General features: G+C 40.6%; 1 protein-coding gene across 1 annotated transcript in view; it reads right to left on the reverse strand.

The window, feature by feature from the left end:
• LOC119655395 (major facilitator superfamily domain-containing protein 6) overlaps nucleotides 1-24,573 on the reverse strand; it is a 59,372-nt gene extending 34,799 nt beyond the window's left edge. The window contains exons 1-2 of the mRNA XM_038061272.1: nucleotides 24,197-24,573; nucleotides 8,822-9,107 (exon numbers count right to left, since the gene is read on the reverse strand). Coding sequence (XP_037917200.1) covers nucleotides 8,822-8,958 — 137 coding nt within the window. The 5' untranslated portion in view covers nucleotides 8,959-9,107; nucleotides 24,197-24,573. The remainder of the gene's footprint in view (nucleotides 1-8,821; nucleotides 9,108-24,196) is intronic.
• Between the last annotated feature and the right edge of the window lie 349 nt (nucleotides 24,574-24,922).

Consider the following 24,922-nt stretch of genomic DNA (forward strand, 5'->3'; position numbering starts at 1 on the left):
TAATAAGTTTCCCAGCATTTTGCCTTATCTTTCTATATCAGATGGTGATAGGTTTTTAACAAATCGGAATACCGGAAGCTGGATGCTTCGAGTATACAAATTTTGTGTTTATTTTCTGTGAACAATTTCGTATTCACGTTTTCCCATTCGCATATACTTCGAATTCAAAGTATTCACATGTACGAGGCTAGATGGAAGCAGCAGAATCACCCTTGAGACCATTCAATATCAAGAACGATCTAAGACAAGAGGATTCCCTGTAATGCGTCCTCTTTAACCTGGCCATGAAAAAAGTGATCCGCGATGCAGATGTGATTGCAAAAGGCATCATCCTTTACAATTCAACCCAAATATCAGCCTATGCTAACGATATCGACATCATGAGAAGAAAAACGATTGGTGGGAGATATTGAACTGCACATTAATGGAGGAGAGGTGAATTATATGGTAGCAAGGTGAGCTCTAAAAATCAAAAACAGAAAAGCAGTGAGAATCAGTCACAATCGATTACAACTACGGCAAGAAATCCGCACACGGTTGTTGGAAGCCAACAGAGCCTATTTCGGCTTAAAAAAATTGTTCCACGCGAAGCATCTCACCATAAGGTCAAAGCCCTTACTATACAAGGCAATGATCTTGGCAATCCTCATATATTCCTCGGAGACTTGGGTTCTTAGCGAGAAAAATTGTGAACAACAAACGCGTTATAACGACGAAATCTACGAACGATACTCGCGGCTCAATAGGTTGCGGCGGGGGGAGCGGGTCACTTAATCCGCATAAGTGATTTCATATAAAAAAACCTTAATATGTTCTTCGCGAAGCATCTAGAAAGTGCCTTTCAGCTTCTAGATACACAAGCGTCTACAAGCGACCCCAGTCAGAAAAGTGGACCATTACCCAATACGCCGTGTAAAACCAAACAAGCTGCGGACAGGAATTAAAACAAATGTTCCTTCTAATAAAGCTCCTGGCTATGAACTTATTCCTTGTTTCTACACATTGTAGAATGCACGAAATTCAGAGCAAATAGCAACGTTTCACCCTCTACAACTTTGTTAACAATAGTCGGAATTCCTTAAAACTTGACCAAATTGTGTTTTATATCGTGTGCATGAACTTAAAGGGGGCCAAATTTCGAAAATATGCTGATATACCATTATTAGCTTTATTTATGCATATATCGGAACCGGAATTATCTTGAGGCCTAGATTTCGTAGAGATGCACTACTGTGATTTTTTTTTAGATTTTCCGATTGGATAGGTTTTGAGAACGACAGCTGTTACAATACAAACAGCTGAAAACAATTTCAACAGGGTTCGAAATGTTGCAAATATCTATGTAAAAGTTATTAAGTAAAAACGGAAATGTGTTCTAAATGACAAATCTAAGTATTTGTAAGAATATTGCAACGAACTCGCTTTGTGTTCGCTATTATTTTGAAGTTATCCTTCAGTTGTGATCTTTTTTGTTCATACATTGAACTTAGCCAAATAATCTGCTTTAAGTTCAGAACATAATTAAGCCTAAAAAGGTGTTTGCTTTTGTTTTTTTGTTTATTTTCTCATATTTTCCAATTATCTAAAGTAGAAACTTGAAAGAGATACTCAAAGTGAAAGAATGTAAATAATAAGTGAACATGTGATAAAAAATCTATGATAAAGTTAACACAAATTTAATTTATATAAAGGTTTAGTGTTCGTCTTGTGTAAGAAATTTCCTAAACACGTTCTCCCATTCGCATATACCTCCAATTCAAAATATTCCTAGATGTACATACACATGTATTTCCAAACTCCAACTTTGAAGTTGATATGAGTTCCCTTTTTATAATGACACGTCCCAAAGTGCGATAAATTCATGTGAAATTCACAATTTTGACCTTTCATAACTTTTGTTAATAATAGTTTGATTTCCACTTTCCAGCTTTCCAAAATTATGCATTTTGTTCAACATAAAATCTTGAAAAGGGCTGAGGAGAAGTGGATTCTTCATGAATGAAATTTTAATATTGTCAATGTCAATTATTCTAGTTAATTATGAAGTCAGCATCTTATTTTCCAAGGTTATAATAATAATAAGAATCGTTGGAGCAATAATCCTATTGGATCAGGACCTTGAAGTATGTTAGAGCACTTGATTCAAGACCGTGACAGAAACTATAGTGTCTGTAGGAGGCAATGTGGTCAGCATTGCGCTTCCCGGGCTATGATGCAGCCCGGATTTTGATGAAACTTGGCAGTCAATTTTTAAAAGTTATTACCAACTTTAACCACAATTATTTTAACAGATATCGTAATGGGGCATAATATATTTGTGGCCTAGATTTCATATAAGGGAACAACCCTTTGGTTGGGTAATTCCGGAAATTAGTCCTGTCTCATTTTAATAAATATGCATATGCACTGGCTCCTTATTAGCGCACTCCTTACATTACATTTCATGTTAAAACTACTATTACTAAAGTACTAATCGAGACCTTTCATTTGATACCCCATGTGACTATATCTGCAGAAAAACTTTTTTGCATGTATGGGGAGCTTGAAATTCCAATTCACGTGCACCAACACAGAGAACACCATCGCGCATAAGCGTGCCAAGTTTCGCGTAAATCCGTCTATTCGTGTCAAAGTCATAGAAACTGAAACTCATCAATTTCGCAGGAATTTACTGCTTCTTAAACCATGCAAATTAGCTGCTGACGTCATAATGAACGAACATAATTGACATTCGAGTGAAATATTAAAAAAAACCCTTTCTAAGGTTTTGTGTGAACCAAGTCCTTATTAGAATCGAACCGATGGCTGTCGATCCGTTTGCCTGTCTCTCTGTCTGTCTGTCACACCCGATTTATTCGGAAACGGCTGGACGGATTGTCACAAATTGGTGAGAGCATATAGCCTGTTCTTTCCTTCACATACAACAAGTGGCGCCACTTTGTGATCAGTTTAAGGGGCGCTCCCCATGCATGTGAAGGGAGGGTGCAACATTTTTTTTTTCACAGAATACGGACGCTCAATTAGTTCAACTGGCCCCATATGTGATATCGGATAAAAACGTAGGGGAGTGAGGGCTCAAAACATGACCTTCAAAAAGTGTAACTGAAAACTCTGAAAAAAAAATCCCAGTGGTGTACCCAAATGAAATCTGCACAAATACGGCAACGCTCTTAGTTCATGCTAGAAGTACGAAATTTAGTACTTGCATAAGAGATAACATAAGGCATAATTTTAGAAGGGAATCCAACTATTATTAAAAAAGTTATAAAACGTGAAACTTTTCCATTTTGTGTGAATTTCGTGCATTCTAAACCGTGTATGATGTCATCACAACATATCAATTCGTAAATACCACAACAAAGTGAGCTCGCGTGAATGGGAGGTCGCCGGGAAACATTTCGTTTTAGTTTTTTAATCATTTATATATCAAAATCAATTACTCTGGAGAGATATATGCATGTATTTATATGTATATGTGCCTGGAGTTTTGGGGGAACGCCTAATTCAAATATTACGAGTGTCATTTTATCGTTTCAATAAAATACCAAAGGAAGTGCAACAGCCACGCAGGACGGGCTTGGGGACAAGATGTCCGCCAAGAGGAGTAAGGTGATACTCCCAGGCGAAATGTCCTCCGAGGAGGAGGGGAGCGCGGGCCCCGAGGACGGAGTAACTTTGGGTCTGCAAGGGGAAATTGCAGACCTGAAGAGCGAAAAAGAGGCCATGGCACACCAGCTAGAGTGCCAGCAGCTGCTCATCAAGCAACTGCAACAGAAGTTGGCGTCGCTGGCGGAGACGGTCCGCTCTGGGCCGGCAGCAGTACAACAGCAACGGAGACACCAGCAGCAACAACAACAACAGCAAGAACAGCATCAAGAACAACATAAACAACAGCAACCACATCAACAACAACAACAGGAGCAGCAGGAAACTTTCGCAATGGACATCGTGGGATCCCCTGCAGCCTTCCCTGAGGTCATCATCGACGAAGACCCCTTCAACTTCGTCCGGAGCCGGAAGAGTTATAAAAAAAGCAAGGTTAGTGCAAAAATTGTGACCGCCCACCACAGCCACCACAGCCATCCGCAAATACTTCGCCGTCCTTGAAAACTAAAAAGGTTAAAATTCCAGCCATTACCGGCTACAATTTAAATGTGCCCCATTTCCTCCGATTGATCAAAGTCAAGGGATTGAAAGCATCCCTAAAAAACACGAGGACGGATAGAACCCTCATTTTTACGGAGACGGCGGAAGAACACGCCCAGGTCTTCACGCTCATGAAAGAGCAAGGGCTTAACGCCACAACTAGGACCCCCCCTTCTTTGCGAAATCGGTCCCTAATTATCCGAGGGCTCCACAGGGAAACGGACCCCACGGACATCCTGCAGAAACTGCAAATCGGCCACCCCGAGTTCAAACTCAACACGGTGGCGAACTTGGTTACCCGCAGAGACAAAGCTCTGCATAGAGAAGTCCCTACCCTCCCGATGAAATCTCAATCGGGACTATTTATTGCCACGTTCGAGCCCTCTCAAGAGCTTACCGAAGTAATGAAGGTTAAATACATCCTTCATCAACAGATCTCCCGACAGTAAGTCATGAGCTTCGAAGAAGTGTAGTGTTACAACTGCCAAATCTTTAGATACATTGCCCAAAACTGTACTATTGTACACAGATGTGTCAAGTGCTCGAAAGCGCACCCTCGTGGGGAATGCATGAGGACTGCAGCCGAAGGAGTACTCTGCTGCAACTGCGGTCAAGCAGGCCACCCAACGAGTTATCGCGGGTGCCCAGCTTATAAAAAAATGGTAGCCAGGAAGGAAGCTGCCAAGCAAAGAAGAGCTAATGAAAGCTCCCGAGCCAAGCACGCAGTGACATAACTGTCACAAAGCTTGGCCAGACCCAGCGTATCGTACGCGCAAGCTGCCAGGAACTCTTTACCAAGAGTGGCAGCACAATCTGCTCCCATCCCCACACCAAACGCCTTCCGCGAATTGGTGCAATCCCTCGAGACGGCCTCCACCAACGAGCAGCGGCAATTCGCTGCAATAAAACTTATAATGAATCTATGGAGTTAAATATCGTCACCTTTAACTCCGCGTCCCTGATCTCACACGCCCAACGTGCCACTGCCCAAGTGTCGATCGACCGTCTGAAAGCAGACTTATACTGCGTTTCAGAAACTCACCTCAATAGCAGGCATAACGTGCAATTCACCGGGTATAATATTATCCGGAACGACAACAACACTGGCGCTGCCTTTTTAGTCAGAAAAGACTATGAATTTGAGGAAGTCGTTATACGAAACCTGCTTACCTTTTCCGCTACTGATGGTAGATGGATTTTGGTAGTTTCCGTCTACATCAAATGCAACTGTCTAATTGAGCAACTGGGACAAGATCTTAAGTTCTTGGGCATTCTCCACTTAAAGTACAAGTACCTCATTTTCGGTGGCGACTTCAACTCTAGGCACACCTCTTGGGGCGATACGGCAGTCAACAGAAATGGGGAAACCCTGCTTAAATGGATCCAAGACCCTTACTAGCCAGCCTATGTCGATTTGGTCTTGCCAGATACTCCGACAAGACCCAGTAGCCAATCAACCATTGACTACTTCCTCCTATCTGAGGAAACTTCCCTGAACTTTCAAGTGATATCTTGCAATACTCTACCAGGCATGTCTGATCATTTCGCAGTACAACTTAAACTATCCTCGTCGTCCCAACTGCGAAAGCGAGTGATGACCACCGTAAGGTCCTTCGCCCACACTGGGACAAATTCAAGGCAGACCTTGCACCAAGGCTGAACTTGAAAAAACTCGCAACTGACCGCAATCTATCAGACATGGAGATCGACGAAGCCATCACCTTGGCCAAAGATGCCATTAATACTGCTACAAGCAGAAACACAAGGCTTATCAAAGTCGACGAGTTACAATATAACTCAGTTCCTCACGATATCATGCTCCACATGAAAGTCAGGCCTTCGTCTCTGAGAGCTCCAAGAAGCTAACTAAATTCACCACAACCAACACCTCAGTCAAGCCATCGGAATCGCAACATTTTCTGAGTTTACCCCAACTCATCGACTTAACCAGAAACCTCAACGGTAAAAGGTCAGCCGGGCCTGACGATATCCCAAACTTTGTCATAAAGAACCTCCCCAGAGCCTCACTGAAGTTTTTATTAGCAGTTTTCAACAACTGTATTAATAACGGCTACTTTCCATCCACGTGGATCGCAAAAATTATTGCGATCCGGAAAAAAGGAACCTCCAACGAGCCAAGCAATTTCAGGCCCATTTCTCTATTATCCAACCTTGGCAAACTGTTTGAGAAACCATGGACAATTAAGCTAGTCCATCACTTCAACCTCAACAAAATTATCCCTGAGTTCGAATTCCGCGCCAAACACGGAACCCAGCACGCACTGAGCAACCTTCACGACATGGTCGTCTCAAGACTTAACGTCATCAACAAACCCACAGTAGCATGTGCGTTAGATTTAGAAAAGGCCTTCGACTCCGTGTGGGTAAACGGACTTATATACAAATTAATAGATAATGAATTCCCAATCCCGATAATTAGACTTGCATTAAGTTTTTTCGAAGATAGGCACTTTTATGTCAGCGTGGGGAATGAATTCTCCGATCTCTTGCCGGTAACGTCGCGTGTACCCCAAGGACTCATTTCTGGGCCAACCTTCTATAACATCTTCACGGCGGGCGTTCCGATCCCCGATGACGGCGTTGAACTGATCCAATTCGCCGATGACACGCTTATCTTCGCTTCGAACCTCCACCCCAACAGGGCAGCCAAAGCGGTTGAGAAACACATTGTAAATCTCTGCAGGTACTACCGTAGTTGAGGAATCAAGATTAATGAGGGAAAAACGCAAATCTGCACTTTTAGGAGAAAATCTAGATATTTAGATTCTAGAGGCAAATACTTGGGAGTAACCCTGCATGAACTCCTCAAGTTCAAACCCCACCTTCAGCTCGCTATCAGCAAGGCACGCGGTGCAGTCAGTAGCATCTACTATCTTCTTCGCAAGACAGTAGGTCTCAGCACCAAAACCAAACTGACCCTGTATAAGGCCCTTATAAGACCCGTTATCTGTTACGGTGCACCAACTTGGATCTCATGCTCCAACCAAGCCATGGCAAAATGCGAGTCATTCGAACGCCAAATCCTTAGACATTGCACAGGCTTGTCTTACAACTGGAAAACCAAAAAGATCGGAAAAAACGCCGAAGTGTATAGGCGAGCCAAAATCAAACCACTTCGAGAACACGTTCTCACAATAATGGAAAGGTTCTTCGAAAGAACGGAGGACCACCCCAACCCATTAATTCGGCATCTCTACCAACAGGGTAAAACCTCCCCATTGGCCACATTCTTAAGGCCCTGCCCAATCGTGAGTTCATCTCTCAGACCGAAAATCCTAACCCTTTTTGAAACTCCTTGCCTGGTAGGGGTGGATAGAGGATAAGCACAGAAAATTGTAATGTGCTCATTGTATCATATATAGTAGTTAAGAATTATTTATGTTAGGTTAAGCTAGGTTAAGTAAAATAAGTTAGGTTATTTTTAACTAGGTTAAGTAAGTAAAATGTATACCTTCTCGCGCCCTTAGTGCGGGCGCAGTTTGAAAATGCCAAGTTCTATTAAAAATTGTCAAGATCAATGTATATAAATAACAATATACACAGTAAAGTAAATTACAGAGAAGGTCGGGTTGGCCAAACTATGTTATAGTCACCCGTTTGATAGCGTTAAGATCTATTAGCCGTTATTTAAGCTAGCATTAAGTAATCATTGTCTAGTTGTCACTATTGTTACCATTTAGAAAATAAATCAAATCAAATCAATCAATGTAGTTTCAAAAAAATATGAAGGAATATTTTGGGCTTTTAGCCATATACGAATGGAGAAATATGCATAGAAAATTTTTCACATAAGATGAACACAAAACTTTTATACCCGAAGTGCCAGCTTCCGGTATTCCGACTTGTATTTATCTGTTGTAGGTTAACCTCTTCACATATTGAACTCCTAGTGTTAAACATATGAGGTTGACAATTGTCAATACAGTGCTTTCCAGACCAAATTATTTGTGGAACTGTCGTGCACTCATGATTCCTCACGTAGGGAAACACAAAACCTTTTATACCGCGCCTAGCTTAAGGTTTCCAATTTTTCTTTTAGGATTTTTTTTTCGTTTTTAGTATAGGATAGGAGGAAAGCCGTGTACTAACAGAAGGCGATTAGACCTGAATCATCGAGAGATTCCCCTAAATGGCTGTGACTATGAAATCTGGTTATTTTCACTGTGGACAGACCTCGTAGTAGACTCAATCCCCCAAGAGCATACCCTTCAGTCTAGCGGAGATATTAGACAAGCTTCGTATCCACTTATATGAATGCTGGGCGTGTACTCAACAGCATTGGGTGAAATTTTACTTTACTAAATGAACCCCTGTTTTAAAAAATATTCGTAAATGAAAATGATTGCTCGAAAAAGAATATGCACACTCTTTCATAGCAATTGAGAATGGTTTTAAATTTACCATATATATAAGTATGTATATGTCATTACGTTATGTTTATTTAAAATGCACCCCAAACGAGCTATTCCAAGGTGCTACGAGGAAGATGACACATAAGAGTTCAGTAGGGCAAGTTTTCTTCGTGAACAATCATTAACAACCGGTATCTTCAATAACGTCTACTTAAGAAGATATATGCATAAATATCATATTTGTTACAATTAAATAACAATTTCTTCGGGTATATAACAAAAAGACGCCTATGCATATTTACATATTTGGGTCAACCTCTCCCTCGGCGTCGGGTATAACTCTCGGACGAGCAGCAGGCATTCCTCCAGGCGGACCCATCTGATCCGCCATATACTCGTTGTATCCTCCGCCGCTGTCGTTATTCGAAAAATGCTCCATGTCTGCTTGCGTTTACGATCTATTCCTCGATCCCAAGAATTAAGGAATAGCAACGTACGCGTATAGTAGCGATGGGCTGGATGGAAGTGAGATTAATCGCTTTGTCAGCGGGGTAATGTTTTATTATCACTCCTAATGCTCCATTATATCTGCAATAAGAAGAGAAAAATAAAAATTCATCAATACACAGCACATCAAATTTATGAAGTTTGATAGGATTCGATTTATTTTATGACTATGGGAGGGGATGCATATTCGTACGATACTTTTCTCAAGACTCTACATAGCTAAGTGTTAGCCTATATTCTCTCGAACCGCCGTCAAAGGTCAAGCTCCATCGATACAATATAATTGAGTTCAAGGGTCCTTTCAACAAAGCTCTCTGTGTCGAAGATACATTGTACACCATTTCAGTAGAGCAAAGATTTTATGTGTACCTTCGTGTTTATATGGTCTCTATCCGCATGTCTCCAACTTATATCCCCATTCCAGTAGTGGAAACATAACTTCAACATGGATTTTGCAGTAAATGTAAATTGTGCTATTGAATAGAGGCATAAATATGGTTTCTACTTTTACGTGTAATTATGCCTTTTGTTAATTTCAATTCATTCATCAGCGACGAGACGTGAATACGTCATTTTCAAAGAGAATGGAGCATTACAGAAACTTCAATTAATTTAAGTCATGTTAATTCTCTTACACATCGAGCACATTACCGAAATTTGCTTGTATGTTAAACAAAAGCATGTAAATACGAATAAATTTCCCAGATGGCAGCCTAAATATAGTATGGAAGGTTAGCAACCTTTTGAAGATAATCCACGGCAGCCAAAATTATGAAACGGTGACCTTGGGTGAAGAGGGAGGATTAAAAGCTTCAATTTTTCCAGGAAATATCAAAGGTTGGACTGGTTTCTGCAAATTTACGTCGATGGCATTGTGATTCCGCCCACACTAGGCACAGCTTCAGTTAGTAATAAACTAGATAACCAACAAAACTACCAAGAATTGTTTAGAAGTGCGAACTTATTTGACAAAAAGTGTTATTCATCAGCTTTGAAGGAGAAGCTTTCTTTTTTGTATGAACTTTGCACATTCGGACCGTTCAATCGACATTTATCTAAAATAAGGCCCCTATGCCACTCCTGTTGAATGCTTCGTTCCTTTGACAATGTAAAGAAAATTATTGTCCAGCCGAATCTGGAAGAAATCGAATCACCTGAAACTCTAATTGAAAGCATCTTAATAATAGTTTGCATTGGTGTAACGATACGTAGTTACAACTTGTGAAAGCGTATTTGATAATTCATTTTTCCCGTTCAGTTTTACAAGAAGCAGATAAAATTGGCCGCGAAGTTATCCAACAAATCGGAAGCACGGCGTTTCAGATATCTTTTTTTTATTAGGTAGACATTTTTAGATTCTTTAATTATGAATTCCCACTCAGGCACAGAATTAAACCCACTCCAGAAAGTTTAACTTCTTTCCTTTCATTTGATACCCCACGTTCCTATATTTGGAAAAAGTGAGTTCTCTACTTTGAATGTATCGGAGACTCCTCTTAAATTCAACGTATAACGCCATTCGCTGCATAGGTTCATAGTTCCAACATCGCCACTAAATTTATGTCAATATGCTCTGAATTTTGATTTCTTTTTTGTATATTTCTAGGCAATTTGGCAGACTTATAGAATAACAGATACGCAGACGGAAAGAGTTGGAGACATCTTGCAGAGAGTGCACGGGGCAGCTAGTGGAATGGCTTCCAAATATGGTGGATGACAGCGTTAGCCATCCCGGTACAGGAGCATAGAATGAATGAGGTTTTGAAGGAAGATATGCTATATTATTTAACATCGTCAAAGTGAGTTGCTACCGGTACAAGCAACAGGTCAACCCAAATCCCCAAGTTTTTGCGTAGACAGACGCATTATCGTGCAAAATGGAAAATCACGAAAATTATAAGCACCACTCAGGAACATATCCCTCCAGCGGACTTTCCACTAGCAGAATAGCTAGATGGAAACTAACAATTGCAACTTCGAATGAAATTGATCCAATCAGAAGGAGTAATAAACTGACTTCATCATCAATGGCGCAACAACCGGTATCTGGTCTAGGCCTGCCTTAGTAAGGAAGATTTTACACCGAGGTCGGGAGGGTTCGATATCCCTAAAAGTTATCTGGCCTATGATGACCTATGTCATCGCTCCATCTCAGTCAGGGTCTGCCTCGCCTTCTTTTCTACCCTTATGCACTTTCCGGGCTGGATCATCCCCATCCATACGGATTAGGTGACCCGCCCACTGCAATCACTTGAGCCGGATTTTATCCATAGAAAGATGGTCGTTGTATCATTCATTGAATTCACAATTTTTTGTGCAAGAACCCAGGGCTTCGCGGAATACATGAAAACTAGCAAGATCATGGTCTTGTACAGTAAGAGCTTTGAGCCTATGGTGAGACGTTTTGAGCGAAATAGTTTTTGTAAGCTGAAATAGACTCTATTGGCAGCCAACAACCGTGCGTGGATTTCAAAGCTGTTATCGGTTTCAAACCTAGAGAGGGGGACTCAAAGTCGTAGTCGCCTATTTCTATTGTTTTCGTTTGAGCAGTGCGATTCGATGTTATTCGTTCTTCGGTTTTTGGCGCTAGTCTCGAAAGTGATCCTGCTGCTTTTATCTGTCCTCGTACATTGGTCGGGGTCAGCCTAGTCGGTCTTATCAATTTCGTTAGGATACCGAATTCTCTCATGACCAGTTTTATCCTGGCTATAAAACCCAGGGCAGCAAAGTTTCATATATGTTTCATATATGTTGTGAACTTTGTTTTTCTGTATACATTTTTATTTTTTAGAATCGACAGTACGAGGTAAACTATTCTGTTGGTTAGCATAACTCGCCAGTTGATTTCGTCTATTTAATTGTTGGCCTTTATGAGATTGCCTAAGTATTCAAAACTGTCGACTTATTTCAAGTTGTAACCGCTTACAATTACTGTTTTCTTTTATTGGATCTTCCTTCTAGTTTGTGTCATGACTTTCATCTCCTCTTCGTTCATTTTTAAGCCAACCAAGGCCTTCTTCGTGCTCTCTTTCGATCGTTTCAGGATATAAATATCTTCTGTATAGGCGTGTAATGATTTATACAATAGAACACCATTTAGATCCACTGGCCACATCCTGTAGCCAAGAAATCAACGAAAACATCATCGATAATAAGAAGAAAAAGAATCAGTGAGAAGATGTAGTTCTGGTGGACTCCACTTTGGACTTCAAATTCCTCTGATATTTTACCTCGATGCTGCAAGTAACATTAATCGCGATCATATGTCCCCTACGCTATGCTCACGTTTTCGAAAGCTTTCTCGAAATCGATGGAGAGCAGGTGAAGCGGTGCTGAATTTCTATGCACTGTTCGGCAATGATCCAAACCGTGTTAATGTGGTCGGTACAGGAAAATCCAGAACGGAAACTACTATGCTTTATATCGAGGCAATTTTTGTTCCATTATTAGGTGATTTTAGTTAAGATCTTCGGTGGGGAGCACTTAAATGCACCTTCACTTGTCGCACTCAGGACGGATGCCCTTCTTCGCCGTCTTAGCAATCATCCCTTCCTTGCAGCCACTGGAAAAAATCTCCGACTTCCTACACTTGAAAATAAATGGGAGTAACAATGAATGTCGACCCTAGTGTCGACAATCTTTCAAAACTTATTCTGCTTAAAACTGGTCAATCCATCTCTCCACTCCACAATTTTCAACAACAACCTTGAAGGGTACCATTTTCCTGGACTGCGGGAAGAGGCTCCCCCCAATACCTCTATCCAAACCCTCCTCTCTCAGGGTTCCGATATCATCGATCCTGCCGCATTTTTTTCTTTCTCCACCCCCTCCAGCGTACCACAACGCTCTATTCTGGGCCCTTTTTAAGGTTTTTTGTAAAGCGAAACCTTACTTAAATCAATTTACTGTTTGTCTATCCGTCTGTCTGTCTGTTTCTTCGCCACATGCATTTTTTTCGAAGACGGTTATAGCGATTGACACCAAATTTGGTGAAAAGGTGGGAACCGTAAACGCTCACGCATGCAGTGAGTTATAACATTCCACCTCGAATTTAGGAAGGCATCCCCATGCATGCAAAAGGAGAGTGAACATTTTTTTCATCAAATATAATCACGTGGGGTATCAAATGAAAGGTGCCGATTAGTACTTCCCGAAGCCTTAGTTTTGACGTTTGTTGCAAAGATCGGGAGTGCGGGAAATGATCATTTTTTTAACGGATCCATTCTCAGAAACTACCCAACCGAAAAATATGAAAAAAATCAAGGTACTGCCACTATATGGTGCCTAGGCTCCTAAATACTTTCTAGACCGATATCCTTTCAAATAAAGTTAATAATAGTATATTGCTATAATCTTAACCCTCTTAAGTGCATTCTAGCACCACGTAATTTTGCAGTAATGTAGGCTATAAAATAGAGCATGATCCTACCATGTGGTGGAAATCACACTATTACTAAATTATAATAGGATACATTTATCGCTTCTTTACAAATTCAAGACTAAGAATGGCAATATCACCCGAAAGTAGATATTCTCATATAATATATGCATATATTACGTGCTACACACTTCAAGGGCAAATGCACATCCTAATGTCTTAATATATATACACAAAACCTTTCATACCTGAAGCGTTCAGCTTCCGGTTTCCCGACTTGTTTATTTTTATTCTTTATCAACGAACTTCCGTCCTTCCTTACTTGTCCTTGATTGCTCTATACCGACGACTTTAAGTTGTTTTCCACTATCTATCTTTGGACTGTGCCTCATTTACATCAAATCTAAACCCTGCGGTTGGCTGGTGCTCTGATAACAGTTTAGCGCTAAACGTGAGAAAGTACCATTCTGTGTTCGCACCCATTTCCTTTTCTCACTCTCTTTACAGAAAGTACTTTTCATATCAGAACTACACCAAAGACCTCAAAGGCTGCGAAATTGTCGGGCTTAATACTTCGTTTCTCCTCTGATTTTCACTCCATCCAACCCTCTATAACTCTGTCCAACTCCATCGTGGGAAGTACCCGCAAATGCTACTCAGGGATCGAATCGCCCTTCCGTTACAATGAGTGTCTTACCCTTGAAAAGGTACAATATAAATTCACCCGCTCCCTCTTCTTTAAGAAAAATTGTCTGCGTGTGGAGTATCCCATTCGATTGATCCGATCTGAAATTCCCCTTCCTACAGCAGTGTAGATGCTGCCTGCATTTGTGCACATTTTTCAAAATTCCCGGTGTGATAGACGGCTCCGCCTCTAACGACATCACTTGTGGTCCTGCGTCTTATAATACACCACATTTTTAACGCGCCCTTCGCCGAGCATGAAATATATTTTCAATTTCCCCAATTCAAGACTTTGCCATTATAATGCACAACAGATTCGTCACTTAAACTTCTGTTCTTTCAGTAGTTTTAAGCATATATAGATTAAGGTTCTGCTTCTGAGGGTAATAAGTAACTTGTTCGTTAATGTAAAAATAAATCATCCACAAGAGAGCCATCAATAGACTTACGATCGCCTGCAAGTTCTTCCGTGGTGCTGCCTGATTAGCGTACTAACAAATTTCCGTTTGTTGGGGTGCACGCTATGTTGCCCTTCCTGAGATTTACCGCGGTAACAAAGCTCAAGTGCATAATTTTCCTCCCCATTCGCAGCGACAATACGAGATTTCAGTTCTGCTCGTCAATCCGCTTTCAAGTTTCGGCAGGCAGCCCAACCTTATAGTAGCTCTTCGTGACGTGACTAATAACCTCATGTGTGCCGGAGAGAAGAGCAGCCAACGGTTCGCTAATATCTTCCGCAAAGAATATTGGTGGGCACGAAGATAGTTGCAAGGGCAATACGTAAGCGTAGGCAAACGACCCTTGGATGATGACCTCGTTCGAGGCCGATGTTAGCGCCTCTCTTGTTTCACACATCCAAAACATAACTTTCTTTCTGTGTGCTTGATCTGATTAGATGTAGGTTGCCGGACAGTCGACACTCGACTGACCTTGTGGAAGGCTCCGTGCTTGACCAATGTCCCACCAATAACCAGAAAGTCACATAATTTTCACCATCATCGTTCCGTTCCTCAAGACCGTGCTTTTCCATCATGTGTCATTCGCGCTTTACAACATTTAATCATAAACCATTGACGACCCTCTTAATTCGTTGCCGGTATCAATTTGGCAAGAAAAAGCCCCATGAAGTGCTTATGGTTCTAATTAGCAGTATTTATCTCAACTGTGAAGTTTTGAGGTGACTACAGGGTGTGTTTTGCGATTGCGAAGTAGCAATGTACTAAAAGGAGTCACAATGAACAACCAATTACAACTTGCTTAGTAGTAAAGTACCAGCTAGAAAGTTAAATTTTTAATGTTTTGTGTAAAACAAAACCTGATTTAAATCGGTTCACTATCTGTTTGTCTGTCGCACGCACTTTTCTCCAAAACAGCTAAACCGATCCGAATGAAATTTGGTGGACATATGAGAACTATGGAATGCCACGCATGCAGAGAGTGACATAAATTTAGATAGTTTTCGAGTCAATTGGAAAGTTGGCGAGTAAAGAGTCAACATTTACACACTTAAAGTGAGGCAGGACTCACTTTCGGAAACTACCCAAACCAAAAATCCAAAAAAGGCTGGTGCGCTTATATATAATTTAGGCCTCAAAATATGTTTCATTCCGATATCTGCTCAACTAAACTTACTAACAGAATATAACCAACTTTTATAAATTGACTGAGGAACCCTCCTTATGTTCATCCTAGGAGTACCAAATTTAGCATCGCGCATACGCCTGCCTTTCATGACAATCCCGCTATTAGTATTAAAGTTACAGCACTTTTCAATTTCGCGCGAATTTGCTGCAAGCCATGCAAATAAGATGCTCACGTCATAATTAACGAAAATAATTGACATTCTAGTAAAATAATAAAATCCATCCTCCCCAACCCCATTTAAAATGCCTTATTAAAATCTTTTTTAAAAGCGATTCAATGTCTATCTTTTTGTCTGTCACACACGATTTACTCGAAAACGGCTAAACTGATTGTCATGAAATTTTGTAAGAAGGTGTCGTCTGTGAATCCTATTACATATCGTCATTTTGTTTTGTGTTTGAGAGGGGCTCCCCATACATAATAAGAGGATGTAAATTTTTTTCACCAAGTTAATAATAGCATATTGTCATATTTTAGACATTTCCGCGACAGCCCCCCCATCCTAGAAATACAAAACTTGGCATTGATGTAAGGAGTAACATAAGGCACAAATTTGGTGAGGTTTGAATCCAACTATTATTAACAAAGTTGTAGAAGGTGAAACTTTTCTATTTTTTGTGAATTTCCGAAAAAAAATCGCAGTGGTACAACTCAAAATACATCCGGTTTCGATATCTGCACAAATAAAGTTAAGAATAGTATATTTCCATATTTTAGAAATTTACCCGGAAACGCCTTAATTTCATCCTAGAAGTACAAAATTTAGCATTGGTATATGGAAAAATATAAGGCACAATTTGGTCGAGAAAAACCAACTATTATTAACAAAGTTATAGAGGATGAAATTTTTCCATTTTTTAGAAATTTCGTGCAATTTACAACATGCATGACATCATCGTCACATACCAATTCGTTAATACCACAACAAAATGAGCTCATATGAATGGGGGGTCCAAAGAACTATATATGTACATATGTATACTTTTGTGCATGAAGTAAATCATATTTTCGATCAATTTATATACGTGCATGCAGACCCAAAATTTACAGTTCAAAGGAAGTGGTGATTTTTTGTGGGGCATCGACCAAAAACTTCTGGAAGTAAGATGGAGCTGTTGGTTCTTGGTTTGAGTGTTCCGCTTATTAGTGTGGCTTTTATCAAGGTGTATGGACACATATTTCTCATAATTTGATTAAGGTTTGACGATGTTGCTGATTTGCACCTGCGGTCAACTTTTTTTCCCAAAGTGAATGTTTTTTGCCTCTCTCTCTCTTTTTTGCTCATTTGCCCTCATCCTCCACATTTGAAGCCAATTTTCTATTACCCTTAGATGCTATTCGTACATGGCTAAAAACCCAAAACATTCCTTCATTTTTTTCAAACTACAAGAATGAAATAAACATAGCTGTTTACAACAGTGTATTGGATAGGATAGGAACAAGACCTGTTACCATTTTTGGGGTCATATTTTGAGCCCTCACTCACGCGCCCTTTCACGCGATATCAAATATGGGGCCAGTTTCGAAAAGTACTAATGGAACCCTTTCATTTAATATCCCACAAGGGACACTCTGTACAAAACATCTTGCAACCTCCATTCCCATTAAGGGGAACCCTTTCCTCCCCCTTAAACTTAACAAAAATGAATAAAATTATTCTGATCGCCCTTACTGGCTACTTTCACTCTTCTCATCATTATTGTCAATCTGAAACTTCCGTTGGGGACCAGATCAAATTACGATAAACATGCGTTGAACTTTCAGGAATGGATTCTCGTCATAAATATAAACGGACTCTATAAAACTCCCGGAACTCAGATCTTCATATTTCAAAACGTCGACGAGATTGAGAGCAGATATGGTTCTAATACTTATTAGACGAAACTTGTGCATTGTGGTGCAGTCAGAAAACCCAGCTAATCGTTATCTTCACACTATATCTCATCAGTGCATTCATCTGATGTTACTGTCATCTGGGTCCTTGTTTTTTACCACAAACCTCAGTGGAAGAATATGCGCTCTGGGTCCTCTGAGACACCATTGCAGTTTGGACAATCGTGTGAAGTATCCAATTTAAACTAGTCCAGGTACTGGCGATATCCTCCATGCGCCGTGAGAAACTGGGTAAGATTATAATTAATCTCACCGTACCATATCTCCAACCACCCCTTGATGGCAAGGATGAGGCTGTGTGTCCACCGACCCTTTCCCGGGCACTCCCAATGCTCTTGCCATCTTTTTGTAGATCTCTCCCTTTCGGCGTTCCTCGTTTGTGGCAAAGGAGAGATAGGCTTCGCATTGCATATGTTCATGCCAATAGGTATCATTCTCGACGAGATGACGACCGTTGCAGCATCTCAGACAGCTCTAAAAGCAGAAAACACCCTTAGGTCTGCCCTCAGTAGTGATAGAGTTTACCCACAAAGAAAAAGGTTGTTCGTAATCATTGAGGATGTTGTGTATGAATTAAGCGAGTAGTGCAGGGTGGGTAGGTGAGGATAGAAGGAAGGTCATTAAAAAAAGGTGGGAACAGTACGGTTCCTTTATTAAGGGTCCATCATGCAAAGTCCAAAGAAGACGCATGCGTCAATCAAAGTTCTACGTTATTTAAAGAAAACCAAAGGATCAGGAAAACTAGAGTCGGAATGGACACCCATGAGTTGATAGTAGAATCTAAGGGCCAATCCAGAAGTTCAACTAAGATGTATTTATAATAAAGAATGATTTGAAGTTTGTTGTCAAGCATCACACCAACATTCTAATAAATGGCAAACACCATTAAAGGCCATCGAGGTAGTAGGCGTTTCTGGAATAACACTGTGTGCATCGTTTGCGAGCAATGGAATTTGTCGACTTGTGCTTCGAATTTTACGTTTTCTTTAATGAGTTCCAATCCTCTTTCACTTGATGGTGGACTGGATCAATTGGAACGAAAATTTCTTCTTCCATTGCTGGTCCCAAGAATAGACGTGCCGTTCCTAGCTTGCACACAAGTTTATGGCAAAGGCAACTCATTAGACGTAGCCTCACCTTTCCCTTGGAAGAAGCGTAACCAAAGTGGTTAGTAGATATTATCTTATAAATTACCTCTCACCGATAACAGAGGTCCCACTGACCAGCAACAGAGGGAGAAAGTTCCTTTCCAATTGGTCCGGCCCGCTATCAACTATACTGTGGACTCCCTCGGATCCTTATACAAACCTTAGATAGATAGATGTCTCGGCCTGAATTTACTAAGCGCATTTTGTTATGAATATAATTCAAACTCATGTCGTATTATGAATTGTATAAACAGGGCAAAAAAAGTTGATCACGATGCTCCTAGGACAGAGGTCAGGTAGCACCTGATAAGTTTTGTATAAGCTCTGCATTGTCTAATACTCGTTGGCATAACAATCTTATCACTTATCAGGGACTTGAAGTGTGTTAGAGTACTTCATTCAAGACCGTGCTCTAACCACTCAGCTATCCGGACCCGATTGCATTGTTTGCTCTATGTCGAGTGAAGTTTCAGATGATAGTAGTCACTGAATATGAGGCAGATAATTGGAAATTCTGCAACTTAATATAATGACATCACTATTAAGTACACCGCCGATAGCGGCAATCCTTCAGAAAATGTTTGGGCTGAATTAGTTAAAAACGCAGATGCTCTACTGGCGACCTTCTAGTCATCTGAATAAATGATTTTATTTTCCGACTTCTCACAATCTCGGCAAATGTCAGTTTCGTCTAACACTATCATTAAGTATAAAGCAATTAGAGTCGGACAGCCCTACCTGGTAAAGATCGAGCTTCGTCCATTTTTGTGGACTGAATGAATATTGAAGTGAGAGAACAGCGAAAACGAATCGAAAATGAGTTATTTTTTGCCGACTTTTGTTCCTTGGACATTGTACGTCTCGCGCTTTGATCCTTCCAGAAATAATTGAATTTAAGGGTTGAAGGTTAGAAAGCAAGTAATGGGTCTTGTATCTATAGGTTCCTACACCGTGTCCTTTTTAGGGTCAAGGTAGGTAATCCCCCTCACAATCCAACGTATAACAAGGATCTATGCTATTAAGTGTCATATTGACTTTCCTTTATAATTTTGGACTGCATACGATAGAAAATTTCTTCTTTAGTGTATCGAGGATTTCAATTACGGGTGTTTCACTGGGGATATACCATCCGTTCGGTGAGCCCTCTGCACTTTATTTCTCATCCATTTGCTAACAATGCTAGTGCTAATTTGGGTTAGTCTATCGCAGGCTCAAAAACGCAATCTCATCATTGATTTAAGATGAAGTTCCCAGAGTTGCCGGAGACGCATAGAGCCTAACAATGCTTGGTCTATGCAAAGGATTCATTTTTGAAAATTCTATGTACGCCCTTTAGAATTCGTCCCGAAACATAGCGGAGTCTTCAGTCCGATGATCAAAAAGAGTACTTTGCCGAGTACTGAAATTGTTGCCCGCGTGACGTTTTTGATGCTGCCGATCCACACCCGCTCGTTATCAAATTTGTTGTTCTTCTCATCTGATGGGTACTCACTATATCCCTATATAACTGCCAAGTGTAGTGATAGCTTCAACGAGTAACCTACAAGGCTACAAAGCCCTTGCACTATCCTCACCTACCCCCTGACACGCTGCGGTGGACTACTGGATGGCTTCCAGGCTGAAGCTATCCATCTATCTTACCTTCTCAAAAGGGCATTATAAAGTCTATTTTATTGATTTTTACCTTTGGTTGGTAAAATAATACCAGATGATTGATGTTAGCTAGTGTATGCTATACTGCCCAATATACGTGCAAAAGGGAGATAAACTACTATATGTTGCAATAACTACAGAATGATTATGATATTACATATATCGAAACCAGAGAGATAGATTCACTTTTCAAGATTACAAACGGAGAAGTGTCGACCACTTATTGATGGGAGCACCTTGTTAAAGGAGGGAATAAAGGGGATAATATCCAGCAGCGTATCTTCTCACAAAATAAGATGTGTTATACGCACAAACAATTTTAGTCAAATCACAGAAGATAATGATAAATACTGAAATATTATCCGTATGATAACCACCTTCATCAGCTGCCGTGAAAGTGCACTGCATTCTTCTCTCGAACGCGACCAAGAGTTCGAGAACCCAAGTGTCCGAGGAATACGTAAGGACTGGCAAGATCATAGTCTTGTACAGCAAGAGCCTTGACCCTATGGTGACACGTTTCGAGCGAAACAGTTTTTGTAAACTGAAATAGGCTCTGTTGACTGACAACAACCGTGTGCGGATTTCATCGTCATCGCTGTTATCGGTTGTGATTTTTGGCCTAGATAGGATAAATTTTCAATGGTCTCAAAGTTGTAGTCTTCTATCTTTATTGTTTTTGCTTCACCAGTGCGATTCGATATTGTTCTTTTAATTTTGGCGCTGACGTTGCCACCATGTACTTCGTCTTGCTTCCATTATTTTGTAGCCCAAGATCTCGCGCCGCCTGCTCGATCTGGATGAAAGTAGACTGTACATCTCGGGTTGTTCTTCCCATGATATCGATATCGTCAGTGTAGGCCAGAAGTTGGGTGCAGTTGAAGAGAATGGTGCCTCTCGTATTTACATCGGTTTTGCGAATCACTTTCTCCAGGGCCAGATTAAAGAGGACCCATGATAGGGCATCCCCTTGTCGTAGACCGTTGTTGATGTTGAATGGGTGGGGAGAGTGATTCTGCTGCTTTTATCTGGCCTCACGCATTGGTCAAGGTTAAAGTCAGTCAGGTCAGACTTATTAATTTCGTTGGGATACCGAATTCTCTCATGACCGTGTATAGTTTTAACCTGGCTATGCTGTCATAGGCGGCTTTAAAGTCGATGAAAAGATGGTGCAACTGTTGTAAATATTCCAACAGTTTTTACATCGCCTGCCGCAGAAAGAGAATATCTGATCCGTTGCTGATTTGCCTGGAGTGAAGCCTCTTTGGTATGGGCCAATGATGTTGTGAGCATATGGGGCTATCCGACTTAGCAAGATAGCGGAGAATATGTTATAGATGGTACTCAGCAACGTGATACCTCTATAATTGCTACACTGTGTGATTTCTCCCTTTTTATGTATGAGACAGATAATGCCTCGTTGCTAGTCGTCAGGCATTGATTCGCTTTTTCGATTTGTCCCATATTTTGAGCATCAGTTGATGAACCACTTGGTGTAATTAGTCGCCTCCATATTTAACCAATTCGGCTGTAATTCCATCGGCTCCTAGCGGCTTATGGGTTTTAAGCCTATGAATTGCACGGACTGTTTCTTCTATGCTTGGTGGTGGCAGCATTTGTTCGTCGTCTTCAGTTGGCGGGACCTCCAACTCGCTGATATTTTGGTTGTTGAGCACTTCATCAAAATACTGAACCCATCACTTCAATTCTGTCGGAAACCAAATTCCGTTCTTTGTCTCGGCAGGATGAGCATGGAAGTGTATAAGGCTTAATCCTGCTGCCTTATTGGTAAAACTACCGCGCGTGCTGCGGTTGCGTCCTGTACTTTTCTAGTTCACAGACCTGTTGGTTCTCGCAGGCTTCTTTTTTCCTTCTGTAAAGTCGCTTCTCCGCTCGACGGAGTTTGTGATAAGTCTCTGCGCGTGCCCGCGTTCTTTGAGAATGCAACATTACTCGGTATGCAGCATTCTTCCGTTCCATTGCTAGCTTACATTCATGGTGAAACCAGCCGTTCCGACTTTTCTTGCGGCTGGGATCAAGTATCTTTGTGGCCGTATCAATGACAACGTTCTTCAAGTGGTTGTGAAAATCATTCCGATAGGAAAATATCCCGATCGGAAGAAAGAAGAAAATGTTGATCATAGAGTAGATAGAAGGTTCTCTCAACGTTACGAACCATTGATAATTCTAACTCTAATAACTAACTTAAAAAAAAAAATTTGCCCGTGGTGTATCTATATTGTTAGGCAATCTAACAACAAGGTGAATGGCTTACCTCGGAAAAAATACCTTATCAGCAATGCAAAACACGTAGATATGCACATGTTTTATAGAATTGTTCCGACTGTATACATCAGCGACTTTTTTATCGATTCATTAACCATCTCCTCATCACCTTGTGTGTTGCTCGTATTTTGAATCAGATTTAGAATCACGAAACTACACGTTAATGGGAACTTGATATAGTTGCCTCGCTATGAACTTGTACTTAAATACATATTTCTACCTTTTCAATAAACCAAAGTCAGTCATGTGTGCCCGACAAGAAAAGGTTTCAGAATTAAAACAGTCCAATACCCGCTCTGGACCAATACCCATTTTAGTCAGATTGCAAGACGCTCAAAGAAGGAACACAATACGGAACTTAGTCTTTTAATACCTCTCGATAGTGGTATCGACTATCACGCCCAGTGCTAGTTAAATGTTCCCGACCTCTTCGCTATAGAGCACCCAACTATTGCACGAAACTTATCTACATTTAGTACCTGTTGAGCACTATTAAATTTAAATATCCCTTACACATTTACGCTCTCTGCCGAGTAATCTAATTTGATCCTGATAGCATCAAATCGAACCCCTCCCAACACCCATTTAACATGTCTGCATGTATTTCCCCCGAAAACCCAATTGTAATCCCTGAATATAGTAAAGGCTCCGAGGTATGAAAATCGATAGAAAGTTTAAGAAAGTACACCCAAACTTATGCGAAATAGGAAGAAGAACAAGATGAAAGGGAAAAAGTTTATTTTCCGAATCATATGAAAACCAAGTTATTCTAGGGCAATAAATTTCTCCCTGAGAATGGGAGCTGCAAATACATTACACTTCTCTTGCGACTCAATTACACATAACCTACCGCCCCCCTATTACTGTCGTGCGAGTACGGAAATATATGCCAATGTCAGGGATTCCACGTCGGGGTGGCGGTATCATGGCGGCGGTGATGTAATTCCCTAAAACAGAAATGGCTGACAGATTTATACTCGTTCTATAGAACGTGGTGTGGAGGACAAATGTGTGTGTCCCCTTGCAAGCTTTACGATGGGAAATTAATGCTGAAAAGTCCTTTTTGCATCCCCAAGATCGTTTCTTATTACTTTCCTTGATCCTGTCTTCATTTTCTTTTTATGCTTGGGAGCCACCCGCCCACCGTGGTAATTAGTAATGATTGAAGGAAGCTGAACGTTGCAGTTTGCTTGTAAGGGAATTTTCTTAAGCATGCCGCGTTTTCCCTAGCACTCTATAAGGAGTAAACTTTGATTGTAGCAATTCATTTACAATTGAGGAAGACGATTCGAAAATAATTTTTGTTTTATTTCTGAGATAGAGTAGCGTGTAGGATTTTAGGATTGCGCTGTCAAAAAACAATTTTCAAGGATTGGGTACAGAAAAGTTGAAGAAATGGATGATGGGCAAATCTGTGAATTTTCAATCGTGGGAACCTCTTCCATCTGAAACTTTAAAAGTTGAATTTTATCCTCGTTACTTACATAAGAAAAAAACCACGGATCTAAACTACTCCCTATACAAATAAATAATCACAGTTAATCAGCTTTGATTAGCACTTCACTGTTATGCACACGCAATTTGCAAAACTAGCACCTCCGGACTCGTCGTCGTACGAGTGGACACTTCAAAGAGAACTTCTTGAAAAGGATCTGAATTACTTCCACTACACGAACTTCCCAAGAAAACCAAAGATTATAACCGGTCTGAAAATCGCTGAGGCTCAACCACAACTTTCCACTTGCTAATCCAGTCCGCTGTCGCCGTAGTCGATTTCCCGAGACAATTTCTTAAAGCCAGTCCAACTACGATCGATATGTTCTTTTTAACTATGGCAGACTATGTCTCTTCCACCACACAATCAATACGTAATGAAATGAAAATCTACCAAAAGAAAGCTCAACGTCGAGAATTTCTCTCGCCTTCAACCCCTATTTTCACTTCAGCGTTTCGTAAGCTGGTTGTGGCGGCCCGGAAACGGTAGTGTGAAAGGGAAATTTCTGTTCGTGTTTATACACACCTGAAAATGGGGCATTTATGTAAATGATATTCAGCTTATGATTATTTGTCCTGGCTATTAAATGGGACCGTAAAGGGTGCTCTTTCTTCGTTATGTAATCACCTTTTAATATACAAATCTGAAAATATATATCTTCTGAGAATAGTAATTCATAACGCTTTACTTGCAGCGTCTTGAATCGAAACGCTTT

Source organism: Hermetia illucens, chromosome 4 (genome assembly GCF_905115235.1).
Source record: "Hermetia illucens chromosome 4, iHerIll2.2.curated.20191125, whole genome shotgun sequence".
Taxonomy (NCBI): domain Eukaryota; kingdom Metazoa; phylum Arthropoda; class Insecta; order Diptera; family Stratiomyidae; genus Hermetia; species Hermetia illucens.